The 16,923-nt window shown below is 34.8% G+C and overlaps 1 protein-coding gene across 1 annotated transcript in view; it reads left to right on the top strand.

The window, feature by feature from the left end:
* The window catches only part of LOC128787233 (dynein axonemal heavy chain 5-like), a 147,306-nt gene that overhangs the window by 21,700 nt on the left and 108,683 nt on the right, over nt 1-16,923 (top strand). Inside the window, exons 20-33 of the mRNA XM_053941233.1 lie at nt 877-1,028; nt 3,166-3,373; nt 3,982-4,069; nt 4,182-4,305; nt 4,420-4,583; nt 5,723-5,815; nt 6,955-7,158; nt 8,996-9,076; nt 9,160-9,564; nt 9,710-9,828; nt 11,312-11,448; nt 12,506-12,668; nt 15,114-15,225; nt 15,551-15,679. Coding sequence (XP_053797208.1) covers nt 877-1,028; nt 3,166-3,373; nt 3,982-4,069; nt 4,182-4,305; nt 4,420-4,583; nt 5,723-5,815; nt 6,955-7,158; nt 8,996-9,076; nt 9,160-9,564; nt 9,710-9,828; nt 11,312-11,448; nt 12,506-12,668; nt 15,114-15,225; nt 15,551-15,679 — 2,179 coding nt within the window. The remainder of the gene's footprint in view (nt 1-876; nt 1,029-3,165; nt 3,374-3,981; nt 4,070-4,181; nt 4,306-4,419; nt 4,584-5,722; nt 5,816-6,954; nt 7,159-8,995; nt 9,077-9,159; nt 9,565-9,709; nt 9,829-11,311; nt 11,449-12,505; nt 12,669-15,113; nt 15,226-15,550; nt 15,680-16,923) is intronic.

Genomic DNA, 16,923 nt, shown 5'->3' with positions numbered 1-16,923 from the left:
AGCAACATTTTTCATTGATTTTCTGTGTTTAAGGACAATTAACCATAAATTTTTAATGCGCAAGACAAACTCTGCATGCTACAGATCTCCAAAAAGCAGCAGCCCCAAATTTTGCCATCCAACAGGAAAATAGTACAGAAAATGTTTGCATTAAAAAAAGAAAGCCAAACCGACTACTCAAGCAAAGAAGAAATATTTAGGGGGTGTACATTTTTGATTTAACAACATTTAAAAAACAATTTTGGGTATAATATGAATGGGTTATCTCAGTATATGGTTTGTAACAATGATGTCTAAAGTCTTGATTTTAACCTGGTGTGATTGCTGTTCTTGCAGCAGTTCTTGTAAGGAACCCACTATGTATCTGACCTTTGAATTATATTTATGTCTAATTCTTGTTTATGTGGTTGCTTTGTGTAGTTCCATTTTCAAGGAACTATATTGTTAAGCCTTGTTTCAGAATTTGGACTCTTTTTCTTTGGGATCCAGGGTTCTAAGTGGTTTGTATGTAGCTTTTCTTATAAGCAGTGTAATATCATGCCATGTCTTGTGAGATGGGAAGATGGAAACAAAAAAGCCATGTTTTCAATTTCCTGATTCTATTTTTTTTTAATTGTAAATAATTTTGGGGGGGGGGGGAGAAAAATTCTGTGAGTTGATCATAGTCACTTTGCTGGAGGTACTTATTTCTTTTGTCTGGTTTTGCTGTTGGTAAGGACAAAGAGGCCTGTCTGGAGTTAGGAAGAGCTGGGAAGGCTTCCTATTTTTAAGATGGGATCAGAACTTGCAAACCTTATTAACAGAAAATGTGTCCAAAATTCTGTGTGTTTCAAATATCTGAATTAAGCACATTGTAAGCATGATCCTGTCTTCCAGACTCCAGAACCTGTTGATCAGTTACAAGGAACATCTGAATAGGATCCCTGTTGTGCTGAAACCACTGATGAAGCCATGGATAGGACAAATTGAGGATGCCTTTACTCCAGGCCTGATGCAGCTGTCGTGGACTTCTTTGAACATCAATAAATGTAGGTAATAGGAGAAGAAGTGGTGAGCCATTCACACTATGAAGTGTCTACATTTATTTTTGCTTCTCTGTGAAAAATGTGTTTGTGGACTGATCTTTTCAGGTAGATAATTTCAGCCTAACTGCTACAAGAATGTGAGACAAGAGAATGGCTGTGGGTGTTTTAATAATAGCTTTTCTATTAAAAAAAAGTCTTCAGAACTTATGCTAAAAGTGATGTCTGAAATCAAGATTGGAGATTTCTACTCAAATCTTATTTTTTTTCCAAGAAAACATTTTTTATAAGGCATTGAGATTTTCCACACAACCAGTAAGACACAACCTTAACCCTATCAAATACAGCATAAAATTGATCAACTGCTGTAAAATGTCATTGAAATGGGCATATATAAACCCATCACCAAGGCTTTCATGTTGCAGTTTCATGAGAAAACAATAACTCATGCTTGTAAATTAGCTTTTCAGTTGAGGTTGATTGATGTTAGGATTTCCCTTTTCTTCTTCAAAAGGAAAAGCAGCAATATAAACAGGAACAGGTATGGTCTAAATCTGAAAGTGAAATGTGGCACAGGTTCATGCAGGTGTTTATTTATGACTCTGCCATGTGGCACTGGTGCACAGGGCTTTGACCAGTGCTTAAGGCTGGTCACCTTTCAGCTTTACTTGGCCTTTGCCTGACCAGAGCACAAGAACCAAATGGCAAGGGTTTTTAATTTTTTTTTATAGCTCTAAAATGATTTTTTGTGTTTAATGTTTTGCATTTTTTAGTAACACATGATAAGGAAGGTCTTTACAATAATATTTATTTATTTATTCATTCATTTGGGTACTCTCTGCACTGTGTTAAGTATCTGAATAGGTATAATTCAGGTTGTAACGGTTCTTTGTTTCTTTGTATCACCATTAGTTCTGGTGGAAACTGTCCCTTTTCAACAATTTAGATGTAATGCAGGTATCTGGGCTGTTTCCTGCTGCTGCAACTGAAATGCAGTTACACCTAGAAGGGAATTATTTTCTAGATTGTAGGCACCGTGTCTTTTTGAAGATGGGCAATGTCTGACATGCCCAGAATGTTTGTTGGACACCTACAAATTAGCCCCTGGTTTGGTGTACACAGGTGCTGGCTCTTACCTGCCAGCAATGCGCTGAACTCAAGCCTGATGTCTTAAGTGTCTTTTTTCCATCTAAGGGAACTCCATCTAGAAATATGAGAGTCCACAGTTGCCTTCTAGACTAAAACTAGATTTAGGACTAAACTAAAAAATAGATTTAGGACTACTGAATTTATATATTTAAAAAAAATCTAAGGAATTTGTTGGACTGCTTTTCTGCTTTAGACAATAAAAAAGTCAAGTCCCATCATTAACTTCCTAGTAGCAAGAAATGACATTTCCCACGTAAAATATCAGCACTTGGACAGCTCTGTCACACTGCTATGCCTTAGATTTTGTAGTGATTTCTTTCTACATAGAGTAGAAGTTTACATATATATATTTATATTTATAGAATGTTATGGTAATAATAATGACAAAGGACATCAGGTGCTATATTTCTTTCTATTTTGCAATGGAAGTATGAAAGGGGAAGAATTCTTCCAGTCTATCAGAAACAGCAGAAGCAGTCGATTTTACCTTTCGTTTAATAAACACATTTGTTAAAGCAATAAGTTTATCTTTTTCCAAAGTAAATTAGGTCATACATATGAAAGAAGAAATCTAATGGTTTAACAAGTCTTGGCTGGGGGAATTTTAGTAATTTCATTTATAAATTAATTACAATGATGAAGTACTGTACTTTGCTGTGTATGGATGTAGGAGGGCCAAAATAATTTTTGGGCACTGGCATCCTTTATGTTTTCTGTTCTGTTTTGTTGATCCTTTTCATTACAATGTTATTACCAAAAAGAAGTGATATTTTGAAGAATATTTTTCTGTTTATTATGAGATGGTTGAATATAAAGATAAAAAATACAGCAAGTCCATTATGTTTCGGCCTTCATTTCATATTTCATTGCGATTAAATCCTCATTTTATTGTAAAACGTGGGGGGAGGCAGGAGTGGTTGGGAGGAAGGGGAGATTAGACTTAAGAGGTCTGTGGTTTGCATTGATTTGTTTTCATTTTGTTATCCTTGTTTAGTTATTCAAAATGTTTACAGTACCCTGAGGGAGTTGGACTATGTAGTCAAAGCAGCGTCTGATACCCTGGAATGCAGAATTGAAAAAATTCTGAAGGACATGTCAAACACTACTCTGATAGTTTTGCCAGAAGATGAACCTATAGATGTGACTTCTTTCTTGGAACAAATAGAAAAGCTTGCTATCTCTACGGCTTCCAAACTGTCTCAGTAGGTTTCTTAATTGCACTGACTTGAAGGCCATTTTTGGGAGGGTTTATTTACTTACTACTTTTGTATGCATAGAGGTTTAACTTCTAAAATGTTATTGTAACAGAGTACTAGTCTAGAGCAAAGTGATAATCTTAGAATGCAGGGGAGAAACTCCAAAGTACCTTGAGCACAGCAGTTGTGAAATAGCATAGTATTTGGCATTTAGCAGTTATTTAGCATTTCTTACATTTTTTTCTTATAGCATTCTAATAAGTAGCAAGAAAAATGAAGATGGATAGGACTTGAAATCTCATTTCACAGATTATCTTACTGCCTCATCATGATAAACCTGTTTTATTAGCTATAGCTGGAAACCCCTTTTTTTGGACAAAATTATTATGAAGTCCAGTTGAATCAGATATAATAGGATCTGACAAATTGGTTTGTTGTTAGTCAGCAAGTTTTAAAATCTACATGCCCAAGGAATAGGAACAAACAAAAAAAACATCGAAAGGGCATTTCCCTGCACACAAGTGCAGTGGGACAGGGGGTGTGTGCCTGGGAAATAACAAAGGGTATTACTTATGTTTGATTCCCCATGGGTGACTGTAAGGTTGTTTTTGTAGGCAGAGCCAACAAGTGGAATGTTCTGTGTATGAACTTATAGATATTCTTAAGCATAGTCTGAAAGCAGATGCTGAAAGAACTCTGGAGGTAAGACAATGTAAAAAAAGTAGTCTTTTACGACCTAGTCAGATACTTGATATTTAATTTATATGCTGGATAACCTGATTATTTACCCAAGAATTTCCCTTTCACTGTTCAGGATTTCTTTGCCTGTATACATCTTGACATGAAGCAGAAAATACGCTGCCAAGAATGCCTGTCCTGTAGCTACTATAACCTGATGGGACAGCTTTGTCAGAAGAATACTGACTCTTTGATCAGATGTGAGTCTGTTTTTTCAGATATGTTTAATTTTTTAAATAAAACTTTAATATTTCTTTTCTCCCCAAGCTTATTGTGGTAAAAAAAATTCTCACTTAAATATTACATTTATTTAGGCACGAAAATTTCTTTAGAGACCTTAAGACATCGACTGCATGTTATTGACTCCAGGTATCAGACAACTAAATTTGTAGAGGGACACAGAGTTCCTTTGTTCAGAGCTGAAATTCAACTGGCTATTCCAAATATTGTCTTGAGACCAAGTCTTGAAGATATTCAGGTAACAAAATAATTGCACATCTCAGTCATTTATGATAAAACATTTATAAAAGCATTGTTTCAAACCAATATGTGCAAGTTTAATCTGGTAAAAGAACTAAAAGGAAGGGGAACAACAGATAAAAAGTCACTTGAGTTCATGATGACAGTGGGTACTAAGCGTTCATGATGACAGTGGGTACTAAGGGCATGGAACTATGGTTTTTATACAGGCTATTAGAAGGAACTGTTTTTCTCAAAGCTCAGTAACTCAGTAATCCACAAACCTCTACTTAGAGGAAAACATTTCAAAATGAGTGAAAACATAAAAATGAATGCCATCAATACAGCCTAACTGACTTCCTAGTCTCTTTAAACTCTTTCAGAATTTAAAATCAGTTTAAAGTATCATTCATAAATTCAGCAGTAGTGAAATGTAAAGAAAAATATTATCAGCCCAAATCCCTAAACTGAAAAAAATTAAACACTCTTTTAAACTTACACTAGTTTAGCAAAATTCTTACACACATATTTGCAATATCCTATGATGTCTGAAATTGTTCAGGGTATTAGTTTTTTATGGTGTTGATTTCTGGACTTTTCATTTAGCACAGTGACTGTCAAAATCAGCAGCTGAGTTATTTCTCAAGTTTCATGTACAGCCTTCATGATGTTGTCAGTAAGAAATCAGGCCACAAAATGTGATTTTAAAATACCATACATAGAGGAAGTAGTTTGATAATTTCTGTAGCTGCCTGTATAGATTATAGACTATACCATCACAAATTCAGACAAATGTATTCAAGCATTCTGGTGTGAATGTGACCGTTATTAATAACACATAACAATGTTTATAACCAGTCTAAAGGGAAATAGTACTTTAACTCAATTATGATCCCCAGTGATTCATGACTGCTGTTCTTAAAGGTCTCTTATGTTCTTGTTTGAAAACCACATAAACTTGGAAGGACTGTAGTAAAACTTAATGAAGTACTCTTTCCCCTTACAAAATAAGTTTTTGGGTGATCCTATGTCATGCTTATTAGAGTATTTCCTTTAAAGACAGAGGTACAATTTTTCAACTTTGGTATTGTTTGGATGATCATCTCCCACTCACGTAATATCTCTGTGAGCTCAAGGTGAATGTTTCACTTTTTTCAGAGTGCTGTAAACAAAGCAGTAAATATCATCCTATCAGTAGCCAAAGATATTCCCCTGTGGAAATTTGCTTACTTACATCATAAACAGCAGCAGGTGAGTGTTTTATTTTGATTATTTTAAAAAAATCGGTATTTTGCTTAACATTTCTTAAGATTTTATTCTGTACCAACACTCTGACTTGTTACCTGATGGATCTTCCTGATAAGTGAAAGCCTAGTTTTTAATCTCTATGCCAATTAATAAAACATAAGAGTAATGGTTCATAAATCTTATGTTTGGTAGTCTCTAATATTAAAATCAAAAGTTGCTTTAAAAAATCTTTTAAATATACTATTCAAATATGATAGGGTAGAACAAACATTATGTGTAGGTACTATCAGCTGAATATAAATTATTATCACTCTTCCCAGGTGAAAACTCTTAAGTTAAACTGCAAGCCTTCATATGGCACCTATAGTACTACAGTACAAATATTTTAACTGGCATCAAAATTAGCACTAAAATCTTGGGAAGGTCTGTGGTTTAGATAGAAACTGAAATTTGTTGAAGAACAAGACTGCACAGTACTGGTAATCATGTGGCCTTAATTGTCTCATGTGTGGACAAAATATAGATGTGTGTAGATCTGTGCTGATAAATGTCTTTGTAAAAATATTTTATTTTGTTGATATGACATGAAAAACAGATCAGGTCATTTCAGTGAAAAACCCATATTCAAGTCCTGCAAATAGATAATAAGTAAGTTAAAAAAAAAAAAAAAAAAAAAAAGAACTAGGAGAGAGTGAACCGATCTCTGTTTTGTTCAGCAAAATGTTAGCTTATTTCCAAGCAGCCAACCCTCCACTGCCTCCAGGACTTTCTATGGCCAAGAATAGGTATAGATTGTAATTCTATACTAAAGAAGGTAGAAAGACTTAAGCAGATGTGTAGGAGGAGAAAACATCACAACTGTAATTGTATATGGTGCATATTTGACTGATATAATTCAGAGATGATTAATACAGAACTCTGCATGACAATTTTTTAAAAGATCAGCTTTAACACTAGAACTATAGCTCTGTAAAAATCCAAGCTGAGAACAGGGATCCCTGTGGATGTTTCTTTGCACTTTCTGTCTGTTCTTAGAAGTACTTATTATCTGAGCCTCATTGCAAATTCTGTAATTTAAAAATAAAAATAAAATCCCAAACAAACTTGTGGACATATTTCTTTTCTTGTTTAATTTATACCAGGTTGAACAAGCTGTTGCTTTAGAGTTAGGTGACGAGAGCAAACTGACCAGGATGGTGGCACTGAAACCTTTAGACAAGCAGATCATTGAACATAAGGATGTAAACAAAGTGGTGATCCAACTAAATAAAATTATTTTGTCTCTTAAAACTGAAGCACTGGTTCTTCTGAAGACCTTTTCTGAATTTTCGGACATCTGGAACAAGGTTAACTACATGCTTACTATAATACGTTGCTGTGTTGTAAAATCTAAATATATTTTTAAAAAAGGTCATTGGTTGCCTAAGGAGTCTGTGCTTAGTAGGAAGCATTGGTTTCATGGTAGAATCCATAATTCCTGTCTGCTCTTGTGTTGACCAGAACTTGCAAATCTTTACCAATTAAAGCATCTAAGAAAGAAAGCAGAAGAACACAAAAGAATTTTGGAGCATAAACAAGCTTATGCTTTCATATGCTTATCCATCTTTCTCACAGCATCTTGCCTGCAGGTGTTATGAAAAAGAGTAGTTGAGCAGAACTTAGAAATTGGAGACTACAAAAGCTATTCCTGAATATTAAACTGACCAGTTCTTCTCAAGCAACCACTGCTGAAAGATATTTTTCTATTTCTTCACACACACACAAAAAAAAAAAAAAAAAAAGAAAGATAACCTATATCTAGGAAATCTTTCAGCGATGGAGATTCAAAAGCTGAGATGAATCTGGACTGATAGAGTTATCTTCATTAGGAAGTGGGTCCAGTCACATAAATGGTAAAGCTCTGAAGAGTGTTTTGTCAGGAGATTAATCATGAAATAAAACCTTGTGTACATTCTGACTAGTGAAATTCAGCTCTGTGAATGGACAGCTACTGGTCTTACCTATCAAAGGTGCTTTAGGAAGGCCAAGAAATAAGCAATCAAAACAGGAGTAATCTTATCTTTGCTCATTATTTTTAACTTCTCCTTCCTAAATCAACCCTTAAGTGACCCCAATCTCACAGCTGACTCTTCTGTCTAGGCTGAGAGAGAGCATTTTCACCTCTTTGTGTGGCTTCTAAAGTTCCAAAGCTTAATGCTCAGTTTGGTTGAGATGCTGTTTGAGCTAACTACATGTTGGTAGCATGTCATTTCACCCAGAATGACACAATCAGATTGGGTGATGCAGTAGAATGATGTTTCTTTTTTACTAAAATCTTCTAAAATAGTCAATTAACCTGCTTCCTTAACTTAAAATTCCTCAGAAGTTGTCACTGTTCCCCCCACCTTTACAATCTTTGTTGGACCATTGGGAACTGTTGCTGGTAACTCATTATTGGCCAGAGAGGTGCAAACAGATTCTCAGGGATCTCACAGTGCAGACTGCAGGGAATCATCACTGAGAGGGGTGAAGATCAGCTGTTTGTAATTGAACTGAGAATCTTGCACATTTGTTGAGCTGGTGACACTGATTTCTCACCTCTGCAGGGACTGGCCTACCTTATGAAAAGGAAGGATGCTCAATGCTCAATGTTGCCTATAAACAATCTTCAACAAGCTAAATACCCTCTCTTCCCTCAGATCCATCCTTCCCTGCCAAACTGTTTTCTTCAAATGGCCAAGAGGCCATCTGCACCTAGAAACTGCAGTTTAAAGAGGCTGTTTCAGGAAGAGTGAAGAAGATGGAGTGCAATTCCTCCCATCAAATGCCTGTTATAAGATGTGAACTGCTTTTGTGGGGTTGCCTACAGAAGGAAGACTTAGGAAGGAAATATTTCCCCCAAAATTTTAGCAGCTATGTTGTAAATTTTGTAGTAACATTTGGATGGGTAAGGGATATCCTGACCTGTGTCAGTTTTTGAGTTACAGATTTCAAGTTCTTTAAAGAGTATTATACAAAAAATAAGAGTCAGGAAAGGCAGTTCAAATAAAATAATTTGTGCTTATGCTAATTAATGCTTATATCTCAAGTCCTTTTAGAGAGGGAACATTTTGTGTTTGTACAATACATCAGGCAGCTGGGCACTCTGTAGGTTATTATAATACCAATGCTAAATATTCATTAAAATAAACTTCTTTTAAGTAGGATCCAGAAGAAAAAGTGAAGGAATTTATTGATAGTAAACCAACGATGGCTGAATTCCAATCTCAAATCAGATATTTTTCTGTAAGTATCTTATCTTTAATAAAAATTAACTGCTCAGATAAATTTTAGTGAAATTAAATGCTGAACACATGTATTTTTCTTAGCAATTAGAGATGCAAATCAGAGAACTGCCCAATCATTGTGCACTGCAATCAGTGGAAGTTGCAACAGAGTCATTGAAAATAGCTTTAATTCAGGAATGCCGCTCAGGACAAAGAACATTTGGATTAGCTTTAAATAAAAAGTCTGCCACAGATGTGGGTGAAATTTATTCATTCATCGAAAATGTTAGCAAGAGGTTAAGCAGACCTATCCATGACCTTGATGATGTACGGGAAGCAATGGAAGCCCTGAAGGAGATCCGAGAGAATGAAATTAAAATTGACATGACTGTTGGACATATAGAAGAGTCTTTTTCTGTGCTTCATAAATACAACCTGCTCTTTCAAGATGAAAATACAGAAAGAGGTGATGGATTGGCCTACGCCTGGAAGAACCTAAACACACAGGTATTGTAGTTATGTTATTTCTCAAATCATTATTATCAGCTCTCTTAATATTGAAATTATAGAACAAACCTATTTACCAAATTAATTTTTTTGTTTCCCACATTTATTCTTTTGTGCCTGTTTTTTTCTCTTTGTCTGCATATAGGCACGACAGGTTGAGGACTTGCTGCTGAAGGTGCAGCCAGACATGAAAACAGATTTACTGAGAGATGTTCAAAACTTCCAAATTGATACTGCAGGATTTTATAAAGAATATGATGAAAAGTAGGTGACCTGTGTTGCAATACAATTATGCTTCATTAGTGATTGAAAATAGTGTATCTAAAGGGCTTCAGAAAATAAACACAGCACAGCATCACTGTATACATTACACCTGAAAAAAGACCTAATTTCAGATTTATATAAGGTGGGCATGCAGCCTTACTGTCAAAGATTCGTTCCTGTAATTTCAGTGCTGGAGTCAATGATATTCCATAAGAGTTAATAGGTTGTGGGGAAAAAAATCAAATTCTCAATCCAGATTAAAATGCAATGGTTTTTGGTTTTTTTTTTTTGGTTTTTTTTTTTTTTTTTGTTTGTTTTTTTTTTTTTTTGAGTATTAACTCAATAAAGTGCTTTGGGGGATATTTAATAGCAAGTATTAAAACAGTGTCTTGGATGTGACTGGAGATACCAGTTCTAGGTATTTCTAAATTCACTGTCTCACTCAGCCTTGCTTTTAAACTTACTTTATCACTTTTGAAGATGTAAATTGTGGTTCATTGGATGCTCCTACAGTAGCAACAAGGAAAGAAAGAAAGGCAGGATTTGGCTTGACCCGTTATGGCCCTAGACCTTTGAGGGCTTCCCTTCTCCTTTGGTGACCTCAGAGCAATCTGGTTCCCATTGGACTGTGTCTCATCCTGGTTATCTTCCCTAGACCCTGCTTTACTGACTCACCTTCCCTGCTTGACCTTGGTCCTGTGTAATTATTGTAGGCTTGTCTAAAGACCTGGACTATCCTTGGAACTTGATTACCACCCCGAGGGCCCTGCTCTTCCTGCTCAGGTTCTGTGGGATCATGCCTTGGCTGCCTTTGCTGACTGTGTTTCTGCTTTCATCTCCTGGTCCCATTTCCCTTGCCAAGCAGCCAGCCTGCTCTGCTTGCTGCCCATCTGGCTGAATTTCTTTCTTGAAATAACCATGGCACAACAGAGAATGACAGAGTTCTCATCCCAAAATGTGACAGGGCCAAGAAGTGGTCCCCGGTGTGAGAACTGGGAATTGCACCCAGTCCTATGGCTGAGATGTGCTCATTAGGTAAAATGGTATTTTTTTCCTCATATTTTTATGATTACTTAATTATGATTCTCGTGCCAACTACACAGATTTCACTCCTGATTTATATATCTGCTATCTTTCCCTTTTTAAAATACAAATGAAAATAATTATTAAAATTTGTTTTACAGAAGAAAAAGAAATTACAAAGTTAAACATTTGCAGATCTTTAGATGTTTGTAAGATGTATGGTAACACAGATGAATTTTTTTATTAGAAAAGAAGTTGGGCTTTCTTCAAGGACTACTGAATATGTAATCTTGGTACACTGAATATGTGCTACTTTTTTTTCTTTTAGTGTCTTGTGAAAATTTACAGAAAATATGTTAAAAAATATTACATAATGTTCAGAAAGTATGGTTTGGGTTATTTTGAGCTTCTTTGTGAAACATGAATGGTTGACAATTTGAATCTTTTTTGGTTTTTACAGGGGCCCTAGCGAGGACAATATTCCTCCCCATGAAGCAAGTGACAGATTACATATATTTCAAGCTAAATTTGATGAACTGTGGAAGAAGTGTCTCTCTCTTTCTGGTGGAGAAGAATTATTTGGTCTTCCCATCACAGGTAGTTTCTCAGGGGATAAGGATAGGCTGTTTCTAGGCTATTAAATATTTCTTGTGATTCCTGCTAAATGCATGGAAATTTAGAAAAATTGCAGAAAAATTCCTTGCAGAAAAATCTCTTTGTAGTAAATTATTATAGTCTTTCCTATGAAAAGCAGCTGGGTGAAACTGGCTCGAGGTGTGCACATACATAAACATCAGGTGGAAAAATACTGAACTGCTCTGTGTGTCTCAGGGTCCAGATGCTTAGCTCTCTTGCTTTTTCTGTTCAGAGCTAAGCACATCTCCTGCCAGTATTCCATCCTGTACAAATTTGGGAAACATGTTGCCAAAGTACTCAAATTGTCCCTGCTCCAGTTGCATAATGAATTCCCTAGGGCTATGCGACTGATCTGTAATGTCCTTATGCCTCCTAGTCAGACACAGTTCCTTTGGAAGACTGCGGTGTGAACTGCAGCAGAATGTATGATAAGCACTTTAATTTGCGCACACTAAATTGAGTATATTTTCCTGTCTAAGCACATATGCAGTAATCCAAATATATTTTGCTAGGAATTCCAAAAAATATGAGCGAAAGTAAATAAAACATTTATGTTAAGGATGTCCATTTTAAACACTTTTATTGTCTAATATATTCTATATATTTCATTTGTAGGCACACTCATCATCCCCAAACCTTGCCTCTTAACTAAATAGTGTAAATTGACATAGGGGATATTTTAGTTCTTGTCTAAAATTATATTGTATTTCATTACCATTTCATTTACTTTTCAACATTGTCTCCCTCAATTATGAAATGACATCTACTGCTACAGAAGAATATTGATTAAAAAAAATCAGCTATCTAAACAATTACTGTGCATCAAAATCTGTTGTTCTTACGTAATGTAAGTGGAAAAGTTTGTCTTTCTAGACAGTATCTAGAAAACTGCAAGTCTGATTTCATTTATTTATTAAATAACAATACTAGAAATGCATTGATTCTTATGTTCATGAATACATTCTACACAGATACCTAATTAACATGCACGAATTTCCAATTTTAAAATTTGAAACAGAGTATCCTGAACTCCACAGAATTAAACATGAACTTTCGTTGCTTCAGAAACTTTACAGTCTTTATGATACAGTTACTTCTAGTATCGACAGATACAATGAAATGCTTTGGAATGATTTAAATATTGAAAAACTTAACAGTGAGCTTCTAGATTTTCAAAGCAAGTAAGTTATTTTTTGTTGAAGTACATGCAATTTTTATTTTTAACTCTGTTTATTAATTAGCTTGTGAAAAATTCTCCGAGGGGCTGAAGAATGTTGGTCCATCACATGTCCAGTGTTGGGCAGAGCTGCACTGTGGTGCAATATGCAGCTGGTTTGTGAGTCACTTGAGCCTTGCTGGGGTGTATTGTATGGTAGGCTGTAGCTTATTCAATAAACAAGGTGCACAAACACGTGTCAAGGTGGTTGTAAGTATAAATAACTCTCAAAGCTGATCTTATGCAGTGCCTTCTCAGTGATTTAGTTTACAGCTAATTCATTGTTAGTCCATTATATTAGATGGAATTTTGAACTTACTGTTTACTTCAGCACATTTGTCCAAATTGTAATTGTTATTTCAAGAAGGGTAAGTAGCCACACTAAATCCTGAGTTTGAAGCAATAACGTTTTCCACAAAAAACTGACTGAACTGTCTTTTAGTCATTAATTTGGAAAAAAAAACCCAACAAAACAAACCAGCAACTCAACCTCTTTTTAAAAAATAAGAATAGTAAAAATGAATGTATGTGAAATACATATACTTCTGCATTTGGACTATGTAAGTCTTCATCTCATTTCAGTAGAATTCTGGAATCTGCATAATTTTTTCTGTAGTTAATTATATTTTACAGGCTGTAGGACTTTTTATGCTTCTTTCTCCAGAAACCTGAAGGAAGCCATTGCACAGCAATAGTTTTCATTTATGTATTTCTCTTTGAACTTCTTGTGTGACATTTTTGTTTTTCCTCTCAAGTGTCGAGCTATATTTGGAGCAGCGTGACTACCAATAGGCAATAAATGCATTTTTTTTGTAATAAAAGTCTAATCCAGTACTATCCTTTTTTGGCAGTTTGCTAGCATTATTGCATCAAGCCATTCTCTTTAAAGGCAGAGAAATTGAAACATACAGGGATACAGCTAAGGTGGTATGCTGTGTTATGAAAGAAGCAGGAATGCTGGAAGTGCAATTAGTGCTTTAGACTGATTGTAAAGATATGCATAGTTCTTTAATGTAGTTTTGTTTGCTACCTTTTAAAAATAGTAATACAATAGACAACTTATAATCATGAAAAGAAAAGTAAAAAAATAGCTGTTGATAAAATAAATCCAATTAGAAAGAAATAAGGAGAAATATTTAGAGAGCATGATAGAAGTTTATAATAACAGCTGGAGAGAAGTTTCCCTTTATATTTTACTGTGATACTCTGTAAAGAGAATGTCCGGTAAATTTAGGAAATGTAAACCTGATCCATGGAGTAATTTTTTAACATAATATGCAGCTCATGGAACTTGCTTTTAGAATATATTATTGAGACTAAGACAAAGGAAAAAGTTATTTGAATTTTTTTTAAAATTGCCATTTTCATTACCAAGCTGAGCAGTCCCATTTCCAATAGCCATGTCTAGAAAAGTTTATTAGATGTTACTTGCTACACCTCAGGAGAGAAGTAGCCAGGAGCTGTACCTTAAAGCCTTTTTGATACAAGGCAGAGTATAAATTTTCCGTTCTACAATGCTTTTCTCCAGCATATTTAATGCTATCTACTGTTAGATTCAAGATGAAAGACTATAGCAGTTATTGTAGTGCCATGACAGTATGCATATGTTCATCTGTCTCTTACCAGCAAGCAGTGAAGAATTTGCACATGTTCCAGCATTGTGTGACAGATCTGTCTGATTTTGAACTGTGAAAAATGGAGAATTTTTTTGAAGGAATTTGTCATTATGGGCAGGTTTTATGCAGCTTTTAGTTTCTGGAGTTGAGCTGTAAGAGAACTGCTGTCAGTCTTTGGTCCATAGCTTTGGCAGATGAAAATTGCCATGACTGGTGTAGAAGTGAGGGGAACTGTGACTATTCACAGTACAAGAGGTTCTTCATTTTAAATTTGTTTTCATCTTAAATTGTGCATAACGGAAAATTTTGCTTTGAATGTCTTTCATACAAACCAGGTATGAATTAAGACTTGTTTGATTGAAACAGAAGTTTTTTTCTCTTTGCAAGCAGAATAGTTTTAGTTTAGGATGTACTTTATTTGTTGTTTAATGATTTATATGTTATTTAATCATTTTACCTCTTTTACAAGATGAGGTGCATTTTCAAATTTTACTAAAACAATGACACTGCAGGATCTTAATTTCAAGTATGGGTTTGCACATGAAATTAACTTCCTTTAATTCAAACTGAAATAGAAACCAAACCATTCTAGTGATTTGTGCTGTCTTTAGCAGTGTTTCATGCCTGGAGTCACAAATGACCAGCTATATAAAATATTTCCAGCTTGCAATTGGATTTTTATTTGCAGTCTACTGGTCAACTCATTGAAAAATGGCAATATATTGTACTATTAAGTCGTGAATGATGACTATTAAGAATAAAATATTTCTTCTTTCTTTTTGTGCTTTTTAAAGAATCCGAAAGTTACCAAAAGCATTGAAGGAATGGCAAGCTTTTCAAGACCTAAAAAAAAAAATTGATGACTTCACTGAGAGCTGTCCTTTGCTTGAAATGATGAAAACCAAGGTATGTTCAGCATAATAATTTGGAGATAAGAGTCACTTGAGAAACTCTATTGAAGGCCATGTTATATGACTATAGGATGCTTTCCATAATTCTTTTTTATAGATAAATGCAGTTGTATTTATAGCAAAAAATCTAGTTAGGCTTCATTATAGAAAAATAAAACAAAATACTTTGTAATGTGATTAGAATAACTACTAATGCTTTCAGTGGAATAGAAATCAATAGTCTCCTATTAATTTAACAGATGCAATGCAAAAGTATTTAATCATTCTAGACCTAAAATTAATATAATTTTTAAAAACCCCATCCCTATGGTCTTTTCTAGGCAATGTTGTCAAGACACTGGGAAAAAATTGCACAAGTAACTGGGCATCCCTTTGATGTTGACTCTGAAAATTTCACTTTAAAAAACGTAATGGATGCCCCTTTATTAAAACATAAAGAAGATATTGAGGTATATGTACTTGTCTGTTTTGTTTTGTTTGGTTGGTTTGTTTTTTTTTGGGGGGGAGTAATTATTAACTTGTGATCTGGTGCTTTTGAAATCCTGTTTCTAGCCAGCTTTGTAACATTAAAAAAATTTGGTTTAGTTGAAGAATTCCATTGAAAAAGTGGAGTTTGGTAGTTGGTGTTGGCACTGATGATTAGTTTATTTCCCTTTTATTCTGGAGAATTAAATATGTAGATGGTATTACACTAATCCTTCCATAGAAGGATTTCTACTGTTTTAAGAGTAGTGTGATTCTGTCATCCTTCTGATTTAGGGTCTGCCTACTTATATATATTTTTTCTTCCCTTTAAATGCCTAATCAGAGAGGAAAAAAACAGTTGATGTTAGACTGATCCTGTTAAGTGCTAAAAATCCTTGAAACACAGTAGAAGCGGAGGATATGGGATTAAAGAAAAATGAAGTTGTTTTGTATTTCAAAAGTGACCCTTCACAAGGGCATGGATAGATGAGAAGGCATATGGAGTGTGCACAAGCTGTAAAGCCATTGTCTCCTCTCTTTTGGGGACAGAAGTTATGTAGCAAGTGCCTTAGCTTCATGCTTGTTAGCTTTCACAAGAACAAAGCATAGCTAAAATTAAAGTACAAACCAAACAGTTTCTAACTTCAGTTCCATGGTCACTCAGCTAAATCTGTATTGTTTCCAGAGTAGTGACCTCTTTTGTCTTGTTCCACAAATGAGCATTTTTAAGGCAAAACCATGAAATAAAATCTCTGCTGTACCCAATGCCTGGACAAGAATTTAAGCCTTTTGAAAGGTTCAGAGTTCCACCTTACACTTCAGGAAACACTTTAAACCTGTGATAGAATCCAGTGTACTACTGAACCAGAATTTGGGATCTAGTCTTCAGTATTTGATCCTTTTCTCTCTGATGCAACAACCAGGTTTATGACAGTCCTGTCCTCACTGTCTTCAAGAAGTCTGCTGACAGGTACATTGTCAGTCTACATGGTTCTCAGAATATTTATTGGTTTTGATTGGCAGTGTTTATTTTCTTTAAACCCCTCTGTCAGTTTATTTGATTTCAAATATTAATACATACAGAGAGACAAATTCTTCCTGCAGATTCACTGATTCAGTGAATTTTGTGTGCGTAAGATGCTAGTAGTAGTGAAGATGGAGTATAGCCCATTAGATGTACCTGTTACAAGTAGTACTAGAATATAATCTTGTTTGAAATATAATAACT

Source organism: Vidua chalybeata, chromosome 1 (assembly GCF_026979565.1).
Source record: "Vidua chalybeata isolate OUT-0048 chromosome 1, bVidCha1 merged haplotype, whole genome shotgun sequence".
Taxonomy (NCBI): Eukaryota; Metazoa; Chordata; class Aves; order Passeriformes; family Viduidae; genus Vidua; species Vidua chalybeata.
The sequence above is the reverse complement of the archived record's forward strand: the minus strand, read 5'-3'. Positions and strand labels throughout refer to the sequence as shown.